Here is a 25,690-nt window from a genome sequence, read left to right as displayed (position 1 = left end):
TTTCCACAGATTGAGTTTATCATTAAAAAAATGAAATGCTAGGTTATCAAGAATGACCTCTGTTTCAAAATTATTCTTGGACTCGCATGATTTATCAGCCCTCATGCTCTCAGAATAGAAAAAAATACATAAATCCAAATTTCACAAACATTTTTATACAATATACCATAGATTATTTTCTTTAGAAACTGTAAGCAACAAACTATTAAATATGTCTAAGATTTAATAAAAATTTATCGCACTGAAATATATCAACTATATCTACTTCAGGTCTCTGCCCCTCCCAACTGATTAATCTATGCCTTGATCCTGCCCTGTTTTGGTGGTTATTTTATTTACGATTTTTAATATATTCAAAGTATTAACACTGGAATTTTTTAAGTGTTGTATTTCCCCAAGCCATTGTCTTTCACATAGGAAAACGATCAAAATGGTTTACAAAACCTGCAGTAAAACACTGGGAAAACCATAAGGTTTGAAAATAGTCTCAAACTACTGATCCTGCACGGGTTGCTGAAGCAATAACATTTAGAAAAAACAAGGAATTTGGTTTAATTTTTGTGCTGCTTAGTTATTGCATTTTATAAAGTAAAATAAAGCTTAAAAAAAGTAAAAGTATTTATCAGAGGCGTAGCGAGTGTTCAGACAGGTGCCTCTTGTTATAAGTCTAAATAAATATGCTTTTAACAGTTTAGGAATATTTGAATGATTATTCTGACAATCTATTTCAAAATATCTGGATCAGCTGCTTCATATCAAGCAAAATAATACTTTATTACCTCCAATAAGTGCTCTCCCTGTTCTGTATGTCAATTAGGTCACTATTTTGCATCATGCTGACAGGAAACATGGAGGCTACATTTTAAAGGGGAAACACCTGCTTGAAACATGCTGTATACCTGCTGTGAATTTAGCAATTCAAAGTCCAATTCCATATTTTAGTTGATCATATATACAAAAAAGTATTTGGAAATTGACTATGAATATGGACAGATCACACCAAGAACATCTTTAAAGGAGCATAATTTCTTACTTGACAATCAGATTTCTCCTAGATCTCATATGCCAACCCAGATGAACTAGTTAATTCCTACAACCGGAAGACAGAACAGGAATGGAAACGCGGGCAGAGGAGGGGAAAGATAAGAAGGGGCACTAAGCTTTTTGTCATGTCCTTCCCTGTAGTACACCAACTCTGTGCTGTCTCGCTACTTCTTAGTAGACTTCCCGTGCAAATAAGGTTTAGTTCCTCCAACTAGCAGATGGAGAACAAAAGAGGGGAAAAAAAAAACTGTTTATGTCCTTCCTTACACAGAAGGTGGGCTACCTCACTACCTCCCAGGAAACTTCCTGAGCAATGTAACACTCGTATCTCTGTTCAATACTTGAGCAAAATTATCACCAAAAACCAGCAAGGGAGGAGTGTCTTAGTAGGGTGCATGTATAAGCCAAACAAACTTAGAGGGATTACTCTTCTTCAACTTCTTCTTATACCTGCCCTAAAGAGTGAAAGTGAACAACAGCATCCAACAGATCAAAAAGTGGATTGAAAACTACTCGTGAATGTTGTCTGAAGAACCCAGCTTTCTAAAGTGACATCTATTCTGCTATGACAGAAATGTGACTAATCTATATATGACATAAGTTTGGAGTGCAGATCAAGCCTATGTTGGTATAACTACAGCACTCAGGGGTATGGAAAATCCATACCCCCAAGCGACACAGTTACACCAACCTAACCCCATGTAGACAACACTATGTCATTTTCCCATTGACATAGCTACCGCCTCTCAGAGAGGTGGAGTACCTATGCCAATGGCATAGGCTGCTGTAGAGCTGTGTGTGCAGAGTCCTTAGGAAGTTTATGTTCTTATTGCCCATGGAGCAGAGGTTGCTCTTATAAGTAAGGCATGATGGTAGCAGAAAATTCATTATTCTTTGAAATGTAAGATTTTCTGATAGTCTTGCAGCCAGAACTCTGAGGGGCTGCAAGTCATTTAAAAAAGCTGACAAACAGAACAAAGAATGATCAGACTTCCCTAAAACTCAAGAACAAAATTTGTAATGTTTGTTTCACACAGAGAGCCTACAGAGATTTCTCTTGCTTGTCAGATGTACAATAGGAAAAGGAAGACTTTTGGTCCTGAAGTTTTTTTGCCGAAGGATGGTTACCTTTAAATCTGCTATTGTGTGTCCAGGGAGGTTGAAGAGTTCTCCTACAGGTTTTTGTAGATTGCCATTCTTAATATCTGGTTTGTGTCCATTTATCCTTTTACGTAGGGACTGTCCAGTTTGGCCGATGTACATAGCAAAGGTGTACTGCTGGCACATGACGGTGTATGTTACCTTGGTGGGCGTGGAGGTGAATGAACCGGTGATGGTGTGGCTGATCTGGTTAGGTCCTGTGATGGTGTCGCTGGTGTAGATATGTGGGCAGAGTTGGCATCGAGGTTTGTTGCACGGATTGGTTCCTGAGTTAGTTACTACGGTGCGGTGTGTAGTTGCTGGTGAGAATATGCTTCAGGTTGGCGGGTTGTCTGTGGGCGAGGACTGGCCTGCCTCCCAAGGCCTGTGAAAGTGAGGGATCGTTGTCCAGGATGGGTTGTAGATCACTGATGATGCGTTGGAGAGGTTTTAGCTGAGGACTGTATGTGATGGCCAGTGGAGTTCTGTTGGTTTCTGTTTTGGGCTTGTCTTGCAGCAGGAGACTTCTGGGTACACGCCTGGCTCTTTTGATCTGTTTCCTTATTTCCTTACTTCTTAATAAAGGCTGTAGCACTCTCTTACTCTCTTGGCTGACAAGATGACAATCAAGAAATACTCTTCAAAGTAAGAAACTTCTTGGACCTCTGTCACAAAGTTCAAATTTCAAACTTTTTAAATTTTGGGTTGAAGTTTCCAAGAATCTGATATAAGATAGCATCTTCCCTGTGTCTTATCAGAGGTTTTGAAAAACATCACTACCCTTACACTGGTGCCTCAGTCCCTCCCCAACCCAGACAGATCTCTTTGATGTCTGAAAACAGTCTTAACCCTCAGAGAGTTGATAATTATGCCTCTTTTTCCACATCAATTGTAAACATAGGAATTTCCAGATCACAGTGAACAATAGGATAGTGTCCAAAAAACTGTAACTAAAATTGGGGAAAATGGGTGTCGGGGGGAACAGGTTGGTTGGTTGGTTGCTTGCTTTATTTGCCCTCTTTAAAAATATATTAGGTGGAATATAATATTCTTAATAAGACTCTGATCTCAGTCTAAAGATCCTAAATTTAAATATATTTAAATGTATTTGGAATACATTTCACCTAGAGCAGCCTAGTGGTTCTACTGTCATTTTTTATATTTAACGATGCTCTCAAAAATTATTCAGGCACCCTGTAATTTTATTTAGCATTCTTTGGCAAATAATAAAAACCTCTGTAAGACTATATGAGGATATTTCCCGCTTTCTTTTCCTGCATGGCCACAGGTGTAAAAAATCCAAACAGTCAGTTTAACACTTCCTTCTTTTATTAGGAAACTCATAATTTGACATGTAGGTTTAGCTCTGTTTATTTATAGTAATTTCCCCTGCATACATACATACATACATATATTTGCATAAAATTGGAGAGATGCTTAATAGTGAAATAAATATTCTAAAAAGTATATATGGGAGTCATTTTAAAGACTTCATAGTCTTAACAGCAAAAATGTTCAGATAAAACCTTTATTTTAATTTTATATCTTGACAACTCTTTTGGTTAAAATAATTTCTATACAATCTACAAGATAGAGCATTCTTGGCAACAGAAAGTATTTAACAAGGCTAACAATTCTATGGTGTATTCTGCAGTTTTTAAACTATCAGCCAATAGCACAACAAATTTCTAATATTCATCTCAGAAGTGATCAGATAACATTTACCCTCATCTTATTACAAAGTACAAAGCAGCAAACAAAAGACAAGTATTTAAGATGGAGAAAATGTTTCTTTACCTCCTATTTAAAAGGAGGAAATTGGGGGAACAGACTTCCATGTTAGTGCAAAACTTTTCTTCACTAAAAAACTCAGGGGCAAGTGCATTAGTAAAACCATGACTCAGTATATTAGACTGGGACACAGATGAACGTCTCTCTGAGAGATGGAGAAAATGTTTTTCTGCATGCATATTTCTTCTAAAAGCCAATTCCCAATACAGATCCTTATCCCTGTCCTTTTACCTGCAGACAAACAGTAGAGGAGCAATTTCTTTTTTAAAAAACCTCTGAGTATTTCCAATAATGTTACTCGAGAAAGCAACAAACACATTCTGGTTTCCTCTGAAGAAACCAGCTGTCATTTTTATGGCACTTGAATTCTTAGCATGATTTAAGTCAGGAGATGTTACTTGTCCTCATTCAGAGACACTGCAAGAAGTCCAGACAATCTTTGGGAAGCACACCATTAGATTAATGCAGTTTTACTCAATTTACTAATGCTTTCTTCAGCTAATCACTGTGACTAGTTTGTTATATTCTGCTTGGATAGGAAATCAAATATAGGGCTTTCTGACCCCCTTTTGACTGAGAAAGCCAAGGATGGCCAATCTCCCTCTTGTGGAGTTTGATCAGGGGTTTGGAAAGTGGTATCTGTGGTCATCTGTCATTCAGAACATAACCATTATTGGTTGCTTTTTTCAAGTGGTGTGGCTGTACTGCCATTATCACTGTGCCTTGCTTAGAGAGAGGAAAGTCAATGGATTGCCACACTCAGAAGCCTAACCTAACGCTAGAGTTATGCCAATTTTGCCCAGCTTCAGACCCATTCCTCTCCTTTTCAGGAGGCAATGAGAAAGCAGTGACTATTCACAGGTTCAGATGCCCTTTACACCAATGATAATCAAGATAAGTTCCAGCCTGGGTTCTGTCCTTGCTCTGGAGTGATGACTGCTCATCAGGATGATGAACGATATACAGCTCTTGTAAGACTTTATATATCTTGCCTCTTCAAACCTGCAAGTTCAGTAGTGGTCTTGAAGGAATACTGGCAGATGGACAGGCCAGAACAACCTTTTCCATATCACTGAGAAAATTGAAGTCCTGAACACCCATGTCCACTACATTATGAGGAGGCTCCATCTTATGTAATGTCCTCATTTTAAGGTTTCAGCAGTGCTCTTTCAATTGCAAACCCCATGGGCCAAACATGGTACCAGGTTTTGATGTCTCTCTCTTCTCCCTCCCCCATTACACAATTTGTACAGGACACACCTTTATTGATTCTTTGACTACTTCATAACACAAGATGTTATGCGATTACCGCCACATCTCAGGTCAGCAAAAAATTATGCTTTGCTGTCATGAGCCCTAGGGTATAGAACTTTCTTCCTTCTGTCATTGATCTCAATAAATTTCTCCCCACTTTTAAAAAGCATCTTATAATATGTTTCTACAAGTCTTTTTGGTGTGACCAATATGTGGAGTCAATCACATATTATCATCTCTCCAAAACTGTCCCTCTACTATATCCCTCTTTCTTATTTATTTGAATTTTAAGGTGGTGGTTTTAATCAGATTATTATATTTTAAAATGTTATGTTGCACAGTATTCAGAGTACCTCATTTAGGATGATACTTTATAAATACAATTTGTATTATTGCAGTTTTAGAAAGTTTTCCTCCAAGAATTCAATATGAAAGGGAGAACAAGGATCCTCAACTACATGATTTGGAAAATCTGATCTCACCACCAGGGTGCTGGAAAAATAGAAAGTGAACTCATTTAGAAGCAACATCTTTGCTAATTTTATGAAAGTGAGAATGAATAAAAGAAATTACATGTATAGCCAAACAGGTGCTAATGACACAATCAGATAATTCCGTAGTTCTGACCAAATAGAGGACAATACCAGGATTGACTTGTATTTGTATAATCCTTTCATTGAGACAGCATCTACTTGGTATAATGCTTTGCAGAAACTGAGTGACACATGAAAACAATTTAAACTGTTAGGCATGAAAAAGTTTACCATTGTAGAACAACATGTTGGCTAAAATTCAGTTTTTATGGAGGTGTAATGTATTAATAAATAACAGTGTTCACTAATAATGTGTTACGTGAGAAGTCAGTTTGTTGCTGTTTTCCCTCCTCAGTATTTCCCAAGTTAGCCTGTTCTGTTATTTAACACTTCCTTTTAGTCTTAGGGCATGGCTACATTTGAAACTTCAAAGCATTGCCGCGGGAGCGCTCCCGCGGCAGCACTTTGAAGTGCAAGTGTGGTCGCACGCCAACGCTGGGAGAGAGCTCTCCCAGCACTCCTGGTATTCCACCTCTACGAGGGGATTAGCTTAGAGCACTGGGGCACTGTTTACACTGGTGCTTTACAGCGCTGTAATTTGCTGTGCTCAGGGGGGTGTTTTTTCACACCCCTGAGCGAGACAGTTGCAGTGCTGTAAAATGCCAGTGTAGCCATTGCCTTAGTGCAAACCATGGCTTGTCAGGGAAGATAGTAAGCAAGTGTAAGCCACTATGGTAGGGCCCTGTAGCTTTTATCCTTCTTTTCTACATCTTTGAAATTGCAGAATTGAATGGGGTTAACAATTTAGAAGAGCTGGTTGTGTGCACCTGAGATATCCAACTACTTCCAAAGACTGAAATTAATAGTCCATACATAGCTCCATTTAAAATGCTTAAAACAGTTTTTGAAAAGCTGCTGTACAAGAAACTGACTAGCCAGAGGACTAAACATATTTACCAGATATATACATGTGTGTGCGCAATGCCCTGCCGAGAAGCTCAGCCCTGCCCCACTACTATTTACAAATTGCAATAAGGAGAAGAATGTTAGGATCCATATATTGGAGGCTGTGTCAAGACTCTGCTTGGTGCTCCATCTTTTATATTGGCCTCTGGTTGGATAGTTTCTGATAAATTTAAAATTCCCTTCTTCCCAGCCCCTCTTGCTGGAAGAAAGATATATTTCAATTTCTCCCTCATCCTTAAGAATCTCCTGGTTAGTGCTGGGATGAGATGACATGGTTGTAGTCATAGATTCACAGACTTTAAACCCAGAAGAGACCATTAAATTGTCTACTCGGTCATACTGTATATCACAGGACATACAATTTCACCCAGTTACCCCAGTATTGAAACCAACAATTTATGTCTGACTAAAGCATAACTTCTAGAAAGGCATACAGTCTTGATTTGAAGACATCAAAAGATGGAGAATCCACCACCTCCTTTCGTAGTTTGTTCAATTGGTTAACCACCCTCCATTAAAAATGTGTGCCTTATTTCTAAATTTAAATATATACAGCTTTAGCTTCCAGCCATTGGTTCTAGTTATGCTTTTCTCTGCTACCTTAAAGAACACTTTTGTACTTGGTATTTTCTGCCTAGGAAGGCATTTCTGCACTGTAATCAAGTCACCTCTTATAAGTTTTCATATACTAAACAGATTGAGCTCTTTAAATCTCTCATTGTAAGGAATTTTCTCCAGCCATTGAAGTATTTCAGAATCAATCTAACCCAGGGGTTCTCAAACTGCGGGTCGGGACCCCGCAGGAGGTCGTGAGGTTATTACATGGGGGGTGGCAAGCTGCCAGCCTCCACCCCAAACCCTGATTTGCCTTCAGCATTTATTATGGTGTTAAATACACCTCTACCCTGATATAACACAAATTCGGATATAACGTGGTAAAGCAGAGCTCCAGGGGGGCCGGGCTGTGCGCTCCAGTGGATCAAAGCAAGTTCGATATAACGCGGTTTCACCTATAATGAGGAAAGATTTTTTGGCTCCCGAGGACAGTGTTATATCAGGGTAGAGGTGTATATAAAAAAGTGTTTTTAATTTATAAGGGGGGGGGTCACACTCAGAGGCTTGATATGTGAAAGGGGTCACCAGTACAAAAGTTTGAGAACAACTGGTCTAACCAATGCTGTAGATCTACTCCTCCTCACTACTTCCTTGTTTACATATCTAAGGAGCATATTAGTCCTTGTCGCACAGCAATGTACTGGGAGCTCACATTCAGTTTCTTGTCCACTGTGACCCCTATATCCTGTTCAAAGTTGCTGCTTTCCAGGATACCAATCTTTCTCTTTCTGTCTCTGTCTCTGCTGACTTCCAGTCCCCTGCTTTAAACATCCTTCATCTCCAGACAAAGTTAATGGTTAACCTGTTCCTTCCTGAATTTCATCTTGTAACCTCTCCCATTTCTCATTAACTGCTATCACACTTAACCTCCTGTTGCTATTATTCCTTTAAGTGAAGACTGAAGCAAAATAAGGGCTTGCTACACTGCTGTAGTGCTTAGTGAAGATGTTACCTACACTGATGGGACAGCTTCTCCCATTGGCATATGTACTCCACCTCCCTAAGAGGCAGTAGCTATGCTGACAAGAGAAGCCCTCCCATAAACATAGTGCTGTCTACGCTGGGAGCTCAGTCGGTATAACTCCGTCACTCAGAGGTGTGGATTTTCCATACCCCTGAACAACGTAGCTATACCAATGTAAGTCTGTAGGATTTCAGTCCTCTGCTTTCTTTCCCGATGAAATAGGAAAGCTACACTTCTCCTTTGCCATTTTCTTGCTTTTAATATACTTTAAAAACTTTTTTCTTGTTCTCTTTTACATCTTCTGCTTACAGTACCTCATTTTACATCTTACTCCCATTTCATGCTTCAATTCAGTAATTAAAAAATGAACAATTTTCATTAACATATCTTGCTCTTTTGGAGCTGGTAACCTTCCTCCTACTCAAAAGTTAGTCTGAGTTTTTAAAAATCCTGTGGTAATCCTGGACATACATGAAAAAGACACTCTGCTGTTTAAAGTTCAACAAGTATTTTATTTGAAGCATTACAACCTAAATCATTTCCACATGGCTCTGGCAGAAATACGACACTTTAGTCCATCACCTACTTTTTCCGTTTGAATTCCAGATCAAGGCTGCAACTGGCTCATTATCAACAGCAGACTAGCATATAATGCAGTGTTAATCCCTGGCAATAAAGATTTGTTGGTAATGTAAGATACAGAAAAGACCACTTTAAAGATTGTCTGGACATTGCTGGCAAAGCAAAATGGAAAGTAGTAACACTTCTGGTAAACTGAAAAGTCCATAAAATAGAGAAAACATACACAGGTGTACTGGAAGAAAATCCAATAAAGACATTCTTTTGAAACAAATGAGATGACTAAAACAACTACTAGCTCAAGACATTCGAAGCAATGCCATGGCAAGAAATCCAGAATCCCTTACTATTCACAGATGATGGGAATGGGAAAGGTAATGAGATTTCCACCTGAGGGGCCATCCTTCATAACACTCTTTGTCTAGTGGGTCTCTGATAAACCTAAAGCTCCGTCTTCCTCCCTGTCCCCCCACAACTGTTGTGTCTTTTCTCTAGTCCCAGAGCCTCCTGGGTACTGAAATAGGTACAGGTCTTCATGCTTCTCTTCCCCCAGATACTCCCCACTGCTGTGAAGAGATGGGATTCCAATACTATAGCCCTTCCCCTCGACTCATGGCTGCTGTGAGGAGTGACCAATCTCCATTCCTCATTCCCATTCCATTTTCTGCATCCTCATCCCCTGTAATTCAGCATCTGGCTCTGCTCCTCAGAGCAACCTCAAAGTGCAGTAGCCCAACATGAAACTGACAAGATTCTTGACCTTTCCATTAGACTAACAGCAAAGAAACTGGTGACTCTCTCATTAATTTCACTCCATTAATGACTGGCAGATCCATCTGCAGATTAGGGAGAAAACAATGCATCAACAAATATAATGAACAGAAGCTTCATTTTTAGAAGTTTAAATTATGTAGAAATGATGAATTAGGCTTCCTTGTATTCCCGGGAAAACACCACACATACTACTGGTGAACAGATACTTTGAGCTAGGACTACAATGTGTGACCATAATCTTATGTTATACATTTCAACTCTAATTGCATTGTCCTGTCTTATTCATGTTGCTGATGTTTATTCACGTTTCTCATTTCTTTTCATGTTCTGGGGATACTGGGTGGTTGAGTCAGAAGCATTCAGCAGGAAAACGTTCTTACACCCTGTCATCCCTCCTTCCAAGCTTGGCTGATGTAGCCCAGCAACTTCCACTTCTGCTCCCAATTTCCTGCAAGACGTTGGTTGCTGGACATTCTCATCTCTTCAAGACAATCTATAAATAGTAACCTTGTGCTCAAACCAAGCAAGAACTATTGCCATTTTCTTTAAGGTACATCATTTCAACGTACATATGTTTATTCAACGGCGAAGACAGAAGAGCATTATAAGCTATAAATTTCCTAGAATCAAAACAACTTTTTCAGCTTACCAAAACCAGATTGTCTATGTTCTAGGTGTGGGGTTTAACCTAATCCCTTGCAATTTATGCATTGAGCAGTAATCAAGGCCTCAGCAGAAAGATTCATGAAGAACTGACCCTCCTAGCACTCTCACTCTTCCTCCTCCATCTCAGTTCAATCTGTTAAAATCAGTCCAGTATCCTTATTTTATTTACTTTTGGTTTGTTTTATGTCTTAACATCCCCTACAATTACATGTATCTGAAGGATAGTGTCAAAGTGCAAACAGCATTTTTTGGCCAAGAAAATTTCTCATATATATTACAGATCAATGGAAAAACTAAATCCAGCCAGTAAAAGATTGCAAGGTCAAGAGACTTGCTATTTTCAACTCTGGTCCTAAGCTACATTTTGTGGATTTTATACCTTCCTGATGCATGAAGAGGCCCTATATTTGACAAAAAGATATGGAAACAACCATTAATGTAGATATGCTTTTTTTAAAAAAAATCTGAAGGCAACATATTTTCATTATAATTAGGCTTAGCTGAATTTATTTTGTATTATCTGTTGAAATTAATCAACGTTTATTTTAAGCACTTTTTAGATTTTTATAATATAAATTTTAATAGCAGGAAATTATGGGGGGGGCACACAATTATTTAATGATGGAAGACATTGAGGTTCAAAAAATTAAAACTTTATAAACAGTTAAAACAATGTCAATGTCATGTCAAAATATACAAAATAAATCGCCATAAATCAACAAAGGGAATCATTGGAGTATGCTCCAAAGAGACATTTTTTGAAAATTGTATCCAGAGTTATATACGCAGAGACTGTTTATGAGTTGCTGAGCAAATAAATTATTACATGCAAGACACATCAAAGAAAAAAGATAAAAGCCAGGATTGGAAATGGGGACAGGAAGGCAGATTAGATGGGCCTGCATACTTACGGAGAGAGGAACACATTTCTAAAAAATTACAGAATGCTTAAATAAATTAGAATTCTTATTATCCAAAAATTGCAAACAGCAGGGTTTCACTGATTTTATGAAGAAAATTAAAGAAAAATGAGACCCTCTTGCACCACTAGTTGCTCAAACTCTTTAGGATGTCAACATCAGTAAAATTACCAGTTTTGAGAATCAGCATAAAGTGTGGTATTTGCATGGTAAGATGTTTTTGAAATAAGACTTCATGCTCTTCAAAAATATTTAAAAAATAAAACAAGGATATCTAACATTAAGGACGTGACCAGAGAAATTCTAGGAATGCACGGCAGCTTACATTATATGGCATCAACCACATTGAATATTAAAATTTACTTTACAGCAAAATTTGGCAAAGGCATACCACTAACTAACTAGGATGCCACAAAAGCTTCCAATATACTGGGATCTCCTTTACTCAAGTTCACATGGAATTTTAAGATAGCCTGAATTGATCTGTCGCATTTAGCAAGAGCCTGGTAAGCTTCAGGAGGGGGTTGGTTTTCTCTTTATAATGTCAGGCAATTAACTTAGGGCAGGTCTACACTTAAAAAGCTGCACCAGTGCAGCTGCGCCATTCTAGTGCTTCAGTGAAGATGCTACTGCACTGATAGGAGAGCTTCTCCTGTCAGTGCAGTAAATCCACCTGCACGAGATGCGGTATCTATGTCAACAGGAGAAGGTCTACATCGGTGTTAGGTTGGTATAACTACATCACTCAGGTATGAAATCGATGTAAGTTTGTAGCTGTAGTGGCTCCAATCTCTGTCAGGTAAAATACATAGCAGTAACAACAACTTAACTAAATGGATTTAAGAACTCATGCAACTATTATGGAGAACATCGGCTAACTTGCAAAAATGGACAGACACTTGGATTGTTTAGCCCTTTTCCATCCTATAGACTTCTCATCTAATAAAAGGTCTCAAATCATAGACTATCACTGTTGAGTCAGATGTTAAAATTATAGCTATAATCATGTCAAATTACCTCAGTTAAGGCTCCTATTTTTCCAAGTTTAATTGTTTTCTTGTCCATTTTATGCCCAAATTTATTTCCAACTCACAAATTTTATGAACTGTAACACTGAATCTTGAAATAAAGAATATAAGCAACTACAAAAAAGTCAGAGAAGACTACAATATTTCCAGCTGCTTCTCTTGCTATTTTCATATATGCCAGACATCTTTATTTTCCTTCTTGAAAAAGCATAATATTTCATTTCTAATCTGTCCCTCTAAATTTATCTCCTGGTCTCAGCATTAGGAGTGAAAAGTTGTGTTCCCATTTTATCCCGAATATTTTTTAAAATAGCTTTTACAGAAGGTACTAAAACGTATAATAGGGAATAAGACAAGGCCAAAGGTCTTTTCCATGTCTAACATCTTTAATTTTATGAAATATTTGCTAGTACGTCATTTCCTATCATAGGAACATTTATCCTATATCACCACATATCCATGTCTGATGCGCAAGACAATTCAAGACCCATAGGGCCCTATTATTCTCTCAAAAGAAACAAAATAACTCCCAATGAAGTAAAGGTAGCAAGAGAAAAAGGAAACAACTATGCCCCAGTTGATTGGCTCTAAGATTTTCATTACTAATTTTCTGAATTACATCTGTTAAAATTAAACATGCAGCTCCACTCACTGTTTCAGAACTGGAACATTTTATGCTACCAGCCCCTTCACTGGAGTTAGCAAAATATTAAGTGGAATATTGTATAACAAATACAAAAGTGTATTTTAAAATCACTTTAAAAAGGCTGCATAACCTTATTACATTTCAGTTTAAAATACCGTCCCTCCAAGTTCTGAAAGGAAATCTTGTCATTACCCACAACCAGTGAAGCATATGACATCTTCAAGTCCTGTATTTCTATATGGAATTAAAGTAATGGGAAGTACTGATACCTCTGGTGGGGATGGATAGAATAGCTACCATAGATATGAAAAATAATCACGTATTGAATTAAGATTAGACAGGTTTCTGGAGACACTGGACATAACAGCTGAAGAAAGATTAGCCACATCATGCTTTACAGACTAATGGCTGGCTAATTATACATAAATTGCATCACCTATGAACCAAGGGGCTTGTCTGCACTACCGCACGGGGTCGATCTAAGATACGCAACTTCAGCTTCGTGAATAGCATGGCTGAAGTCGACGTACTTAGATCTACTTACCGCGGTGTCTTCACTGCTGTAAATCGACAGCTGACGCTCTCCTGTTGACTCCGTTTGCACGTCTCATTCTGATGGAGAACAGGAGTTGACAGGAGAGCACTCAGAGGTCGATTTCTCATGTCTATACTAGACACGATAAATTGACCCCTGCTGGATCGATCGCTGCCCGTTGATCCTGCAGGTAGTGTAGACAAACACTTTGATTCCTAATGGAGGCTCTGGTAATTCTTTCTTCATAATTTCCAACCTCCTCAAAGCATAATGAAAATTCTGTGGACTGAACTGTGCTAAAATGACAAGATTAGAAGTGAGAGTAAAGAGCAATAAAACAGGAAACCTGATTATTGGCCATGACCAGTGTCATGTTTACAACTTGCAAGACAGTGAAATGAAATTCTTACAAGGTCACGTTGGAGGGAGAGGGAAAGGTGATCTTGGCAGGCCACAGCAAGGCAGCTATCATTCTCTCTTACTGAATATTATAAAATTGTATACTTATGCCCTGTCTTACATCCACATATATATTAAACCATGTTAAACCAAATGCAACTATCCTTTCAATTGAGGATGGCAGCCAGCAGGTGGAGAACATCAAGAGTGCATAACAAAGGCAAGATGATATTTCTGACCAAAGGCACTGGGGATTATTCAAAGTTTTATTAAAAGCATTCACGACATCTGTCTATTCATGAAGGGCAGAGGGAAATTGTTTTTTATGATCTCCAATAAAAGAGCCACACATAGTAAACTGAAAAGGAGTACTTGTGGCACCTTAGAGACTAACAAATTTATCTGAGCATAAGCTTTCGTGAGCTACAGCTCATTTCATCGGATGCAAGCAGTGGAAAATACAGTGAGGAGATTTATATACACAGAGAACATGAAACAATGGGTGTTACCATACACACTGTAACAAGAGTGATCAGGTAAGGTGAGGTATTACCGCAAGGAAAGCGGGGGGGGGGGGAAACCTTTTGTAGTAAGGTGCCACAAGTACTCCTTTTCTTTCTGCGGATACAGACTAACAAGGCTGCTATTCTGACACAGTAAACTGCATGGGATGTGGAATGAATCCCAACAACACTACTGCAAAATAAGTATTTTAGGAATAGGAAAAACGAGGCATAGATATATTAATTGACTTGCCTAAAGGATGCCAGTGACAGAGCTGGGAACAGAACCTTAACATCTGACTCCCAGTAAATCATATTCCCATATCACTTACGTAACCCACAATATATGCTAAGATTTAAAATGTATATATGTATTCATACATTTTAAATCTTTTCAAATGTCTCTTCTGAGGGTGGGGTGAAGGAGCTGTGATATTACTTCATTCATTCATATTTGTACTATATTAAGCAAAACAGTTCAAATGTATAAAAACATAGTTGTAGTCAGAAAAGTTCGTACACAAAATGATGCCTTTGCAGTCAGCAGATCTGTTCTGTGTCTGCGTTCTAAATGACATTCAAGGCCCCATGTATTTTGTGGCTATGGTAGATACTCATCCATCCTTCAGCACACATTGTCTTCCAGAATTTAAGCTTTCATTTACAAAATAATGCCTCTAATACAAAAAGAACCTTAAAACTATAACCCAAATGTTAATCAAAATAGTATTGACTTCCTGAGCCTGCAGATAGTCTGAAAGGGTAACTCAGAGGAGCATTATGTCATTTGGTGGATTGTTAGCCCTGAAACGTGAAGATTAACAACATAAACGTGAGCGTTTAACTATTTCACTACTCATCGTTTAACCTTAAACATATACCTAAGGTGTTTACCTCTATAGTTCCCACACGTGGTCCCACACAGCCCCAGCTGCTTAAAACGTCCAAGCCTACAGCTTCCCCAGTTAACTCCTATTATGGCGGCTGGTACAAAGACATGCGGGTCACTGAATAGCGTGAAACACCACAGTAACACGGGGGCTGCCCTAACGGCGACCGACTGTCACACTCCATCTGGAGCCTGTGGTCTGATGAAAGGGAAGCTACTGTGGCGCCTGCACGGCAGCACCCAGGTCCCTGCAGCAGGAGGCAGGACAGAGTAGGCGCCGCCTGCCCCGCGAGCACCAGGCGCTGCGAGCAACAATGCCAGCAGCGCGCGCCTGCTGCCGTTGGCGCCCGGGCCGGCGCAGCGGCGAGTTGAGCCGGAGCCCCGCCGCTCTGGCGCAGTATCGGCTGAGCGGAGCGCTCCTAACCGCCAGCGCAGCCGGCCGCGGGGAAGCACAACCACCGAGAAAGCGGCCTGCAGAGCCCGTCACAACGCGAAGGGCCGGGCCGGGCCGGGCTCAGTAACGGCCGGCCCCACGATGCCCACAGTGCCGACACCTCCGACGGCAGAGCCGAGCCACTACGCTCGAGAACTGCTCCGGGGGGGTCCCCTGGGATGTGCGCGCTCCAGGGCGGGGCTGAGCCCGGCTCGCGGCTCCGCGCGCACACGGTGGGAGGAGGGGAAGGAATAATGGAGGTCTCATCCCTTTCTCCCCCGCGGATCAGCACGAGAGAACACGGCTCGGCCCGAAAGAAACTCACATGAACCGGGGGAAGCCGGAACCGAGGTCACCGCCTCCGCCGCAGCGCCCAGAGGAGGCACGAGAGAAAGGACCCTTCAGGGCTGCCCTGAAAGGCGCCTGCCATTAAAATGGATTGTGCAACCTTAGCTCCCCAAATGAGCCATTTACAGCAGTTACATACCCTCCGCACAGAGCCCGCGTCTGTACCTCACGTTACAAATAATTGCAGTTGCTAGGCATCCGCAGTGTCGCCCGCTTTCCCGGAAACCAGGGTCCTTCTCCTAGCGCCGGCGCTGAGTGGTGAGGTAAGAGACGCGAGGGCGGGCAGCCAGTTCGGCGGCACCTAGTCGCGCACAGAGGGGTGGGCCCTCGCGCTCGGGAGGCAGTGGCGTCCTCGTCAAGGGTCGGGGAGTTTCGGAGACACACGGCAATGATTGGAGTAGCAGCGGCGGCGCGAGGGCCCCTGTAGGTGGCTCGTGCCTCACGCCCAGCAGCTGTAGCAGGTACCCACCCTTGTGCCCTGTCTCGCCCAGCTCCGCTGCAGGGACTCGCTGCTCCCCGCGCGCCGTGCTCCCCGGGCGGGGAGGGTCCTTGCAGCCACTGCGCTGCTGGGCCCCGCGCGCCCTACCCCCAAGGGGTGTCCTTGCAGCCAGGCTCTGATGCGCCCTGTGCACCATATTCTAGTGCCCGTTCACCAAAGCTTTCCACCTTCTGATCCCTTTTTTTCCCCTTTCCCAAATTAAAATGAATACAATTATGTTCTTTGGAGAAAGAAAAGATGTATATGATTGTATCTAGCCTATCCTCTTCCTGGGAGCCAGTGCAGGATTCTTCCTTGCAGGATGTTGCTGTTTGTGCTTTTCAGACTGATGCCTTTAGAGCACTTCGGTATGCCCTCGCCCTCCCCCACGACAAATCTATCCGTCTTTCAAGAAGTGATTTTTCTTGCTAATTGCTTCAAGGACTGAAGAAATCCACCTGCTAGTGGTGAGGGGAAAACCATCTCGAGAGTGTGGAGGCCAGTGCATTAATTTTTGCAAAACTAATGAAAAGAAGTTTCAGGTCATTATCCTTTGGAAGATGTATGCACTTCATGGTAAGAAGGTTAAGCTTGTAGTGAGCTGCTTTCCTGAGTCTGCAGATAGAAAGCTACAGAGATTCTATTAAAAAGAATAGGAGTACTTGTGGCATCTTAGAGACTAACAAATTTATTTGAGCATAAGCTTTCATGAGCTACAGCTCAAATAAATTTGTTAGTCTCTAAGGTGCTACAAGTACTCCTTTTCTTTTTGTGGATACAGACTAACACAGCTGCTACTCTGAAACCAGAGACGCTATTGCCTTAGTAGCTTTGCCAAGTAGGTACAGAGTAAATTTACATGACTTCCTGTCACTTTCTCTTCTGCTTTTCAAAACCCTAGGAAGCACAGCGAAACTCATAAGACTCAGGTCAATTAATGCTGTTGCCTGGTAATATGAGAGCAAGGGCAGAGACGGAGTCCAACTATTTATGGGTGAGGATGACCCCAAAATGACCCCAGCTGGAGTAGAGGGGAGTTTGGGGAGTAGCAGTACTGGATCCCTAACTGCCAAGAAGAATGAAGGGGCAGAGAGCTACTTCCTTCCAGCAGTCTATAATGAGGGGAGAGGCATCAAATTTATCACCCAACTGTTACCTAAACCAAGATAGAGGCCCCCGATCGGGGTCTAGGGAAAACAATATTTCCATTGCCCATATTCTTGGGGTGAGACTGCCTTGTCACAATGTGTTGCCTTTGGCTATTCTGCTGGGCCTACTCTCAAATTCCTATCTGCTGCTAGCTAGTAGGAAACGGCTACGTGTATCATGTCCTCGACCAGTCTGAGACTTGCAAGCTTTCCAGCAGCAGTTCAACAAACTAATTAAAATAAATCTTCACCCTGGGAAGCTGCTTCATGTCTTTTATTCCCTGAATATTTGTGGATTGAGAAAGAGGCTTTTAATTTCAAAGATCATCTGGATAGCCAACAAACTTTTAAAAAGAGGAAGTACCATATATACTCGTTCATAAGCCGAATATTTTTGGTAAAAAAGTGACTCATCAAAGAGCGGGAGTCGGCTTATAAACGGGTCTACACCAAAATTTGATGATTTTAAGCTCTATGAAATCATTGAATTGAATATCTAATACATTGTCTTTTTGTTTACCTGGAGCGTCTGCAGATATGGAGCCCCTCAGTTCCCTGTGGCCGCGGTTTGCCATTCCCAGTTGTTCCCAGTCACTTCCTGCAGCTCCCATTGGCTGGGAATGCAAATGGCGGCCACTGGGAGCTGAGGGGCTCCATGTTTGCAAACGCTCCAGGTAAACAAAATGTCCTGACCCGCCAGCGGCTTACCCTGACGGGCTGGGAGCCAAAGTTTGCCAATCCCTGAAATATAGGGTCGGCTTATGAAAGAGTCATTCATTTTTACCATTTTTACTTGTCTATCTTGTGGGGGTCGGCTTATAAACAAACCAGCTTATGATCGAGTATATATGGTAAGCATATTTCAGCATACTTAAGTGCTATCACATTTTCATTCTCAAGAAAAATCTTTACAGTGACAAGTTCTTGGGCACATTCAGATTTCTGAAACTTTCGGTAAAAGCGATTTAATGAAGCAGTATTGTTTCCATTAAACTTTACACTTCATAATTCCATTTCAGTATATCTAACTAGTTTACAAGGGGGGGGGGGAATGTCAAGGTAGTAATTTTAAGTGTTCGTATGATGCATTTGACCACCAGAGCCCAATTCACTGTCTTTTATGTCCAAAGAGGCTCTTCTGTATCTCTTGTACTTTTAGAACATTATTGAAACTGAGTTTTGTCCAGCCTGTTAACTATTTTTGCATATTTTTACTATGAATACCATTTTAAATGAGTGCTTCCCAAACTGAGGCCTGTGGAGTGCTTGCTCATGGTCATTGATAGCTGGTTGATCACATGGTCTGGTTGTCCTTTCTTGCTTCCAGCTGCTAAATTTTAATATAGACAGTTAAAAATGCTTTTTCTTAATCTTGCTTTTTCTAAATTTGCAATTGCTGTAGTTACAGTGGGAATGTTATTGGGATTGGGAATGGAACAGAGGATGGTTCATAATACAATTTCTATTAAGTTATGGATTTGGTTAAAAGAATCAACTACATTAGACACGTTGTTTAGTTGCTCCTAGAATTGTTCCTTAACTATTTTTTAAATTATCACTTTAAAGGCAGGATTGTTTTAGTCTATTTTAATTCTAGAAAACTGCATGCTTTAAACAAGAAACAAAATACCTATATTTGCAAAATTTTGAAACTTATATTTGTATTTCCTTTTCCTATAATTAGAGGTGGACATTCAAGTCCTAATACCTACTACATTTGCTGAGGAAGACTTATTCATCCATGGTTTGTGTACTGTGGAGACTTTCCAGCTTAGGGCTTGAGCCGGCAAACATTTATTGCCAGCTGTAATAATCACTAAATGGGACTAGTTATGGTAGTGTGCGCTCTACCTTGTAGTAAGTATTTGCAGGATTTGGCATTAAAAGAAAAAGGTACAGTGAGACCCATAAGATAGTGTTCACCTCACATATGAACCTCTTAAAAAATATTAGGGTTGTAATAGGATATTATTGGTGTTGGTTAGTGTTTGTGGGTCCTGTAATGGAAGTGGAATTTTAAGATGTATTTGAATGGAGATAATGGAATTGGGAGTATGTTCTAGGCATGGGATGCAGCATAGTTCACTTCTGAGACTAAAGTTTCTGTGCAAGATCTTCTTAGCAGTTGTGTTAGCCTATCATGCCTCTTTTCTACCTCAGATACTTAGCATATCAGACCTGGAAGCAACTACTTAGTTTTTTGCCATTTTGAAAATGCCAAAGTACAAGTAAACATAATCATCTTCTTTTCCCTCCCCCACCCAACTACAGTTGCTTATTTAAAGTTTTATTCATGTCTAGTTGTATTGCAAAAAAAAAAAAGCAAAGCATCTTCTTCTTTTTTATCATAATTGGTTCTTATAACTTATAGAATTGTTAAATTTCTCTAGCAAAAAGGTTTTGTGTACAATCAAAACCAAACAAGTGCTTATGGGGTGAATATGTTAAGTCTCCAGTCCTGCAAGCACTTACGCATGTGCTTAACTGTAAGCGTAAGACTGTGTGTGTAAGTGTTCGCAGGATCAGGGCCTTAATTTATAGAAGGCATACAGTTAAAGTGTTGATATTGTGACTTACTCGAAACAGGCAGACCCTTGCACTCACACAGAGCCCCTTTGAAGTCAGTGAGGCGCTAATGTCTATTTGTGAAGGATCAGGGTCAAATAAATATACACTTAACTGAAGAAATACAAAAAAAGTATATCTTTTTAAAACTGTGTTGAGTAATAGAATAAAGCATTACTATAAAAACCTTAGTCTATGCTGTTTCTCATTTATTTTCTTAAGATAGCAACTATATAATGGCACAGAATATGTATCTGATTACTTCTGAAGTTAGTATTTTTAATGCATTCATTTGTGGTGGAACAAATGCTTAATTCTGTCATGTGTTTGTAGATTATATTTGCTGTGTACAACAACCTTGTTTAAAATTTAAACCAAAATGGTGCCACATCTTCTAATTTTTGTTGTTGCAAATCAGGATTTTCAAAATATAAAGAAAAGTCAAATCTGAAACTTTAGTAAGAAGTTCAATTTCTTTTGTCCAACATAAGTTTCAGTGTGTAAAGTTAGGCAGCATTAGCTTAAATACAGCACACATTAGCTAAACATTAAATATACAGCCCATAGATTTGTTATATTTACACTCTAGTCTATTGTTTCTACATTCAGTGTATGTTTGTTCAATTTTTTTTAACTGGAGGGAGAGTGATTCACAAAGGGAAGCTGAGAAGCCCATGCTATGAACAAGGTGGCATTCCTTCAGTAAAGAGCTACTCTTGACTGGCATATTTTTTTAGTATTATGTGCTTTATTTTTCTTGGATAACTTTCTCAGTGTTAGTGAAATGCTACAGGGCAATATTAAGACAGAAAGGAAAAAAACTAACTAGTTTTCAGACTCCTCAGTTCTTTCTAAACAATTTTATTTTACTAAGTGTGTTGTTTCATGTCACTGTTGAAATGTAGGAAACACGGGGGGCTGGGCTTCTGGGTGCAAGAGACTGGCAAAGTCATCACACACATTGGAACTCAGCTTCTGATTCCAGCATGTATCTCATCAGAATCATCTACTGAGCATGCCTGACCTATTTTATAGCTTCTCCTTACCTGAGCTCTGATGGCTCAGTTCTCAAATTTTGAATATTTATGACTCCACATACCGGGGGAATTTGATCATGGAAATACTGATCCACCCAATGACTACCAGCCCTTAACTTCTGGATGGTTCTGGGCACTTCAGGTAAATGGTCTTACTGTGTCTTACTGCATGTGTACACAGACAGAGATACAAACAAACACAGTTAATTTCTCAGCGACCTCCCTTTGTCTCTAAATAAATAAAATTCTGCAATGCAAAAGGTATGTGGATTGTTTTTGATTTTTTCGGGGGTGGGAGTTATGTAAAAAGGGAGAAATAGCAGAGTGTGCAGCCAGAAAGAAGCAGTGCTTATATCAGAGCAGAACAATAGGAAGAAGGGACCACAATCTTCAGAGTACCTGGGAACTGGACCAAAAAAAACCTGCTGTGGCTGCAGATTGTAAAAAAGACCCTATTTGGGAATATTTTCAAGAAATTTCTGTACCGCTAGGTAAAAAAGGAACACATGCCAAACGTAAACAGTGCAACAAAGAGATGCAAGGTCTGGCTGTCCGAATAAAACAAGATTATGAAAAAGGCTCTTCAGAGGGCAGTGACTTTGAAGATGATTATGCGGACATGCTTGAATAGTCTGGATCAGCTAGTTAGTAAATTTATTTTGCACCATTCTTATGGACTGCCTACCATATTTTATTATGCTAGTAAATGATAACTTAGATTATTATTATATACTTGTGTTTTGGGTGGATTTCTTCACTTATGAATTTCAAAATGTTTTCAAAATATAATTGGTATGTTACTTTGTTATGGGAGTATTTATCAGTTACGTTTTTACTGTTACTCCTCAACTTACTTATTTTATTGCTAATTTTTATTTTATTGATGATCAGACATCCTAGGTGAAGATTTCCTATTTAAAAGTAAAGTTTTATTGGGAAGTTATTAATTTTAAGGTTTAATTTTTTTTCAAACTGTTTGGTATGGTGCTAGAGATAAGGGTTTAAATAGATATAGATAATCCTTTCTTGTTAATTATATTCCCTTTAAAACTGGCTTTAGAATAAATTATATCAGTGGTACAAGCAGCTGCAGTATGAGGAATTGTTTATTTACAACCTTAGTTTTTTAAAGCAGTGAACTCAGTACCACTTCAGTGGGTGAGTGTGATTTTCTTTTTTAGGGCTGTCAAGCTATTAAAAAAATTAATCGCGTGATTAATCACGCTGTTAAACAATAACAGAATGCAATTTATTTAAATATTTTTGGATATTTTCTACATTTTCAAATATATTGATTTCAATTACAACACAGAACACAAAGTGGACAGTGCTCACTTTATCTTTTTATTACAAATATTTGTAATGTAAAAAACAAAAGAAATAGTATTTTTCAATTCACCTAATACAAGTAGTGTAGTGCAGTCTCTTTATCATGAAAGTTGAACTTACAAATGTAGAATTATGTACAGAAAAAAACTGCATTCAAAAGTAAAACAGTGTACAACTTTAGAGCCTACAAGTCCACTCAGTCCTACTTCAGCCAATCGCTCAAACAAGTTTGGTTACAATTTGCAGGAGATAATACTGCCTGCTACTTGCTTACAATGTCACCTGAAAGTGAGAACAGGCGTTTGCATGGCACTGTTCTAGCCAGCATCGTAAGATATTTTTGTGCCAGATACGCTAACGATTCATATGTCCCCTCATGCTTCAGCCACCATTCCAGAAGACATGCGTCCATGCTGATGATGGGTTCTGCTTGATAACGATCCAAAGCAGAGTGGACTGACGCATGTTCATTTTCATCACCTGAGTCAGATGCCACTAGCAGAAGGCTGATTTTCTTTTTTGGTGGTTTGGATTCTGTAGTTTCCACATCCGAGGGTTGCTCTTTTTTAAGACTTCCAAAAGCATGCTCCACACCTCATCCCTCTCAGATTTTGGACGGCACTTCAGATTCTTAAACCTTGGGTCAAATGCTGTAGCTATTTTTAGAAATCTCACATTGGTACCTTTTTGCATTTTGTCAAATTTGCAGTGAAAGTGTTCTTAAAACGAACATGTGTTGGGTCATCATCCAAGACTGCAATAACATGAAATTTATGGCAGAATGTGGGAAAAACAGAACAGGAGACATACAATTCTCCCCAAGGAGTTCAGTCACAAATTTAATTAATTCTTTTTTTTTTTTTTTTTTTTACTGATTTCTTTTAGCATAAGAATCTAAATCTCCATCATCTGCAGTATCTACAACTTCAGTGTCATCTGCAGGTACAGTAGAACCTCAAAGATACAAACACCAGAGTTACAAACTGACCAGTCAACCACATACCTCATTTGTAACCAGAAGTACACAACCAGGTAGTAGCAGAGACCAAAGGAAAAAAAATAAACAAATACAGTACTGTGTTAAACTACTAAAAAAATAAGGGGAAAGCAGCATTTTTCTTCTGTATTGTAAAATTTCAAAGCTATATTAAGTCAACGTTCAGTTGTAAGCTTTTGAAAGAACAACCATGATGTATTGTTCAGAGTTTCGAACATGTCAGAGTTACAAATGTTCCTGAGGTGTTCATAAGTCCTGAGGTTCTACTGTACCACCAACAGTACTGCAACTAAACATATGTCAGACAATAAATTACCTGTGTTTGTGTTTAAAAAAACCCCAAAAGCTACATCATCCTGTAAAACCACCGATCATAATCAGGACCAGCAAATTGCAGCAAACTTCCATAGATTGTTCAGTTCATTTATGCAACAGATTCTTCTCTTTGTCTTGTTCAGAACAAACAATTCAGTGACCTAGTTCAGTTATTATGACCAAGCTACTCTCTACCTAGCAAAGTAGACATTGCTAGAAAGTTGCTGGATATAGCGTATAAGAAGGAAATTGAACAGAGTGCAAAAAACATTGATGGGAAAATTTCTTAATCTTCTCCATCAATCAAGACTCAGTGTACACAATGACCTAGTATTATGTGCTTGTGTGACAACAGAAGATGGGGTTGTTTATCTCTCAGAAACAATTGACACATCAGGAAAGGCCTATTTCGAAGAATATTTAAAACTGTGAACTAAAATTCAAGTGTGTAGTTTTCTCACAGATAATGCCGCAAAGCGTTGGTAGCAAAGATAAGAAGGAATTTAGGATAAAAAGAATGAAAGGAACCTGACACTTATAACCTACGAGTGCAGTGCTCATTTGATGCATCTTTTACCCAAAGACTTAAGTACAATTTAAGAATAATGGACAAAGTTGCTGAAATTATTTCTACAACAACCACTTTGTTTCATTTTCTCTGAAGAGAGCAGGAGGATCCAAATTAATTCTTCCCCAAGATGTGCGATGGAATTCAGTGTTTGACTGTTTTGAGCTATTTATTAGGAGCAGGCCTATTCAGATGACAATTTGTGAAGAAAACTGTGACAAAATTGATGGAACTATCACAAGCAAAGTAGTTAACATGGGACTAAACAGAAATGTAAAGATACGCTGAATATACTGAAACATATTTCCATAGCCCTGGACAAATTGCAGAAAAATTGTTGCCGTATTGGTTGATGCTGCTGAAATTTGGAAAGGACTTCAAGAAACATGGAAGAAATACCCAACAACAAACTTAAATTGTAGGCAGCAAAGAAGCAGATTTTCTTGCCAGTATTGTCAACCCAAAGTACAACGGGTAGGTGCCTAACTGCTGAAAAACATGCTGCTGCTGCTATGCCATGGGCATCTAATAAGCACTCATCAGTTATGCCAACCATATTAAATTTCAGGGCTGGAGGTGAACCATTCAAGTAGTACATTTTTGCTGATGTTTTAGAGAGTCCCCATTCAACTGGTGAAAGTCACTAGCTAAGCACCTAGAGGGTTGAAAAAGGAGGAATACTTGGTTTTTCTCTTCCAGTGTATGAATAAAAACAAGGAGGGTGGGGATGTACTAATTGTAAAAGTTTGAAGGAGTATTGTGTTTGAGACTGTCTCATTTTGAAGAGACTTAGGGTACGTCTACAGTACAAAATTATTTCGAAATTATTCTATTCCAATTTTTGGAAGCGATTTTATATATTCGGTCTTCCGTGTCCCCACTAAAGCGCGTGAATTCGGTGGAGTGCATCCACAGTACCAAGGCTAGTATCGAATGTCGGAGCGGTGCACTGTGGGGAGCTATCCCACAGTTCCTGCAGTCCCCACCGCCCATTGGAATTCTGGGTTAAGCTCCCAGTGCATCATGGGGCAAAAACATTCTCGCGGGCGTTTCTGGGTGTGTGTCGTCAGTCGCTCCTCCCTTTGTGAAAGCTACGGCAGACAATTGTTTCACGCCTTTTTGGTGTGCAGACATCATATTGCTTTCAGCAGACGGTGCACCGCTGCTCTCCTGCTTCTATGAATCCACCTCTCATTTCCTCTCATCTTCCTACGTAATCTCTACTA

At 39.6% G+C, this 25,690-nt stretch overlaps 2 protein-coding genes across 7 annotated transcripts in view; one reads left to right on the top strand and one right to left on the bottom strand.

Annotated features, from left to right (window-relative positions):
* AIMP1 (aminoacyl tRNA synthetase complex interacting multifunctional protein 1) overlaps positions 1–16,120 on the bottom strand; it is a 64,615-nt gene extending 48,495 nt beyond the window's left edge. Inside the window, exon 1 of one of the 2 annotated variants that reach the window (XM_048846665.1) lies at positions 16,005–16,120. In XM_048846665.1, coding sequence (XP_048702622.1) covers positions 16,005–16,006 — 2 coding nt within the window. In that variant the 5' untranslated portion in view covers positions 16,007–16,120. Of the gene's footprint in view, positions 1–2,366; positions 2,372–16,004 lie in introns of those variants that run through there. The other variant, XM_075127563.1, reaches the window with a different exon arrangement.
* Positions 16,121–16,303: 183 nt separating this feature from the next.
* TBCK (TBC1 domain containing kinase) overlaps positions 16,304–25,690 on the top strand; it is a 184,007-nt gene continuing 174,620 nt past the window's right edge. For 2 of the 5 annotated variants that reach the window (XR_007356190.2, XM_048846656.2), the window contains exon 1: positions 16,307–16,488. The gene's annotated coding sequence lies outside the window, so the exon portion shown is untranslated. Of the gene's footprint in view, positions 16,489–16,947; positions 17,082–25,690 lie in introns of all 5 variants that reach the window. The other 3 variants (XM_048846659.2, XM_048846664.2, XM_048846660.2) reach the window with 3 other exon arrangements.

Source organism: Caretta caretta, chromosome 4 (genome assembly GCF_965140235.1).
Source record: "Caretta caretta isolate rCarCar2 chromosome 4, rCarCar1.hap1, whole genome shotgun sequence".
NCBI classification, from domain to species: Eukaryota; Metazoa; Chordata; order Testudines; family Cheloniidae; genus Caretta; species Caretta caretta.
Note: the sequence above shows the minus strand (reverse complement) of the source record. Positions and strands in the feature narration are given on the sequence as shown.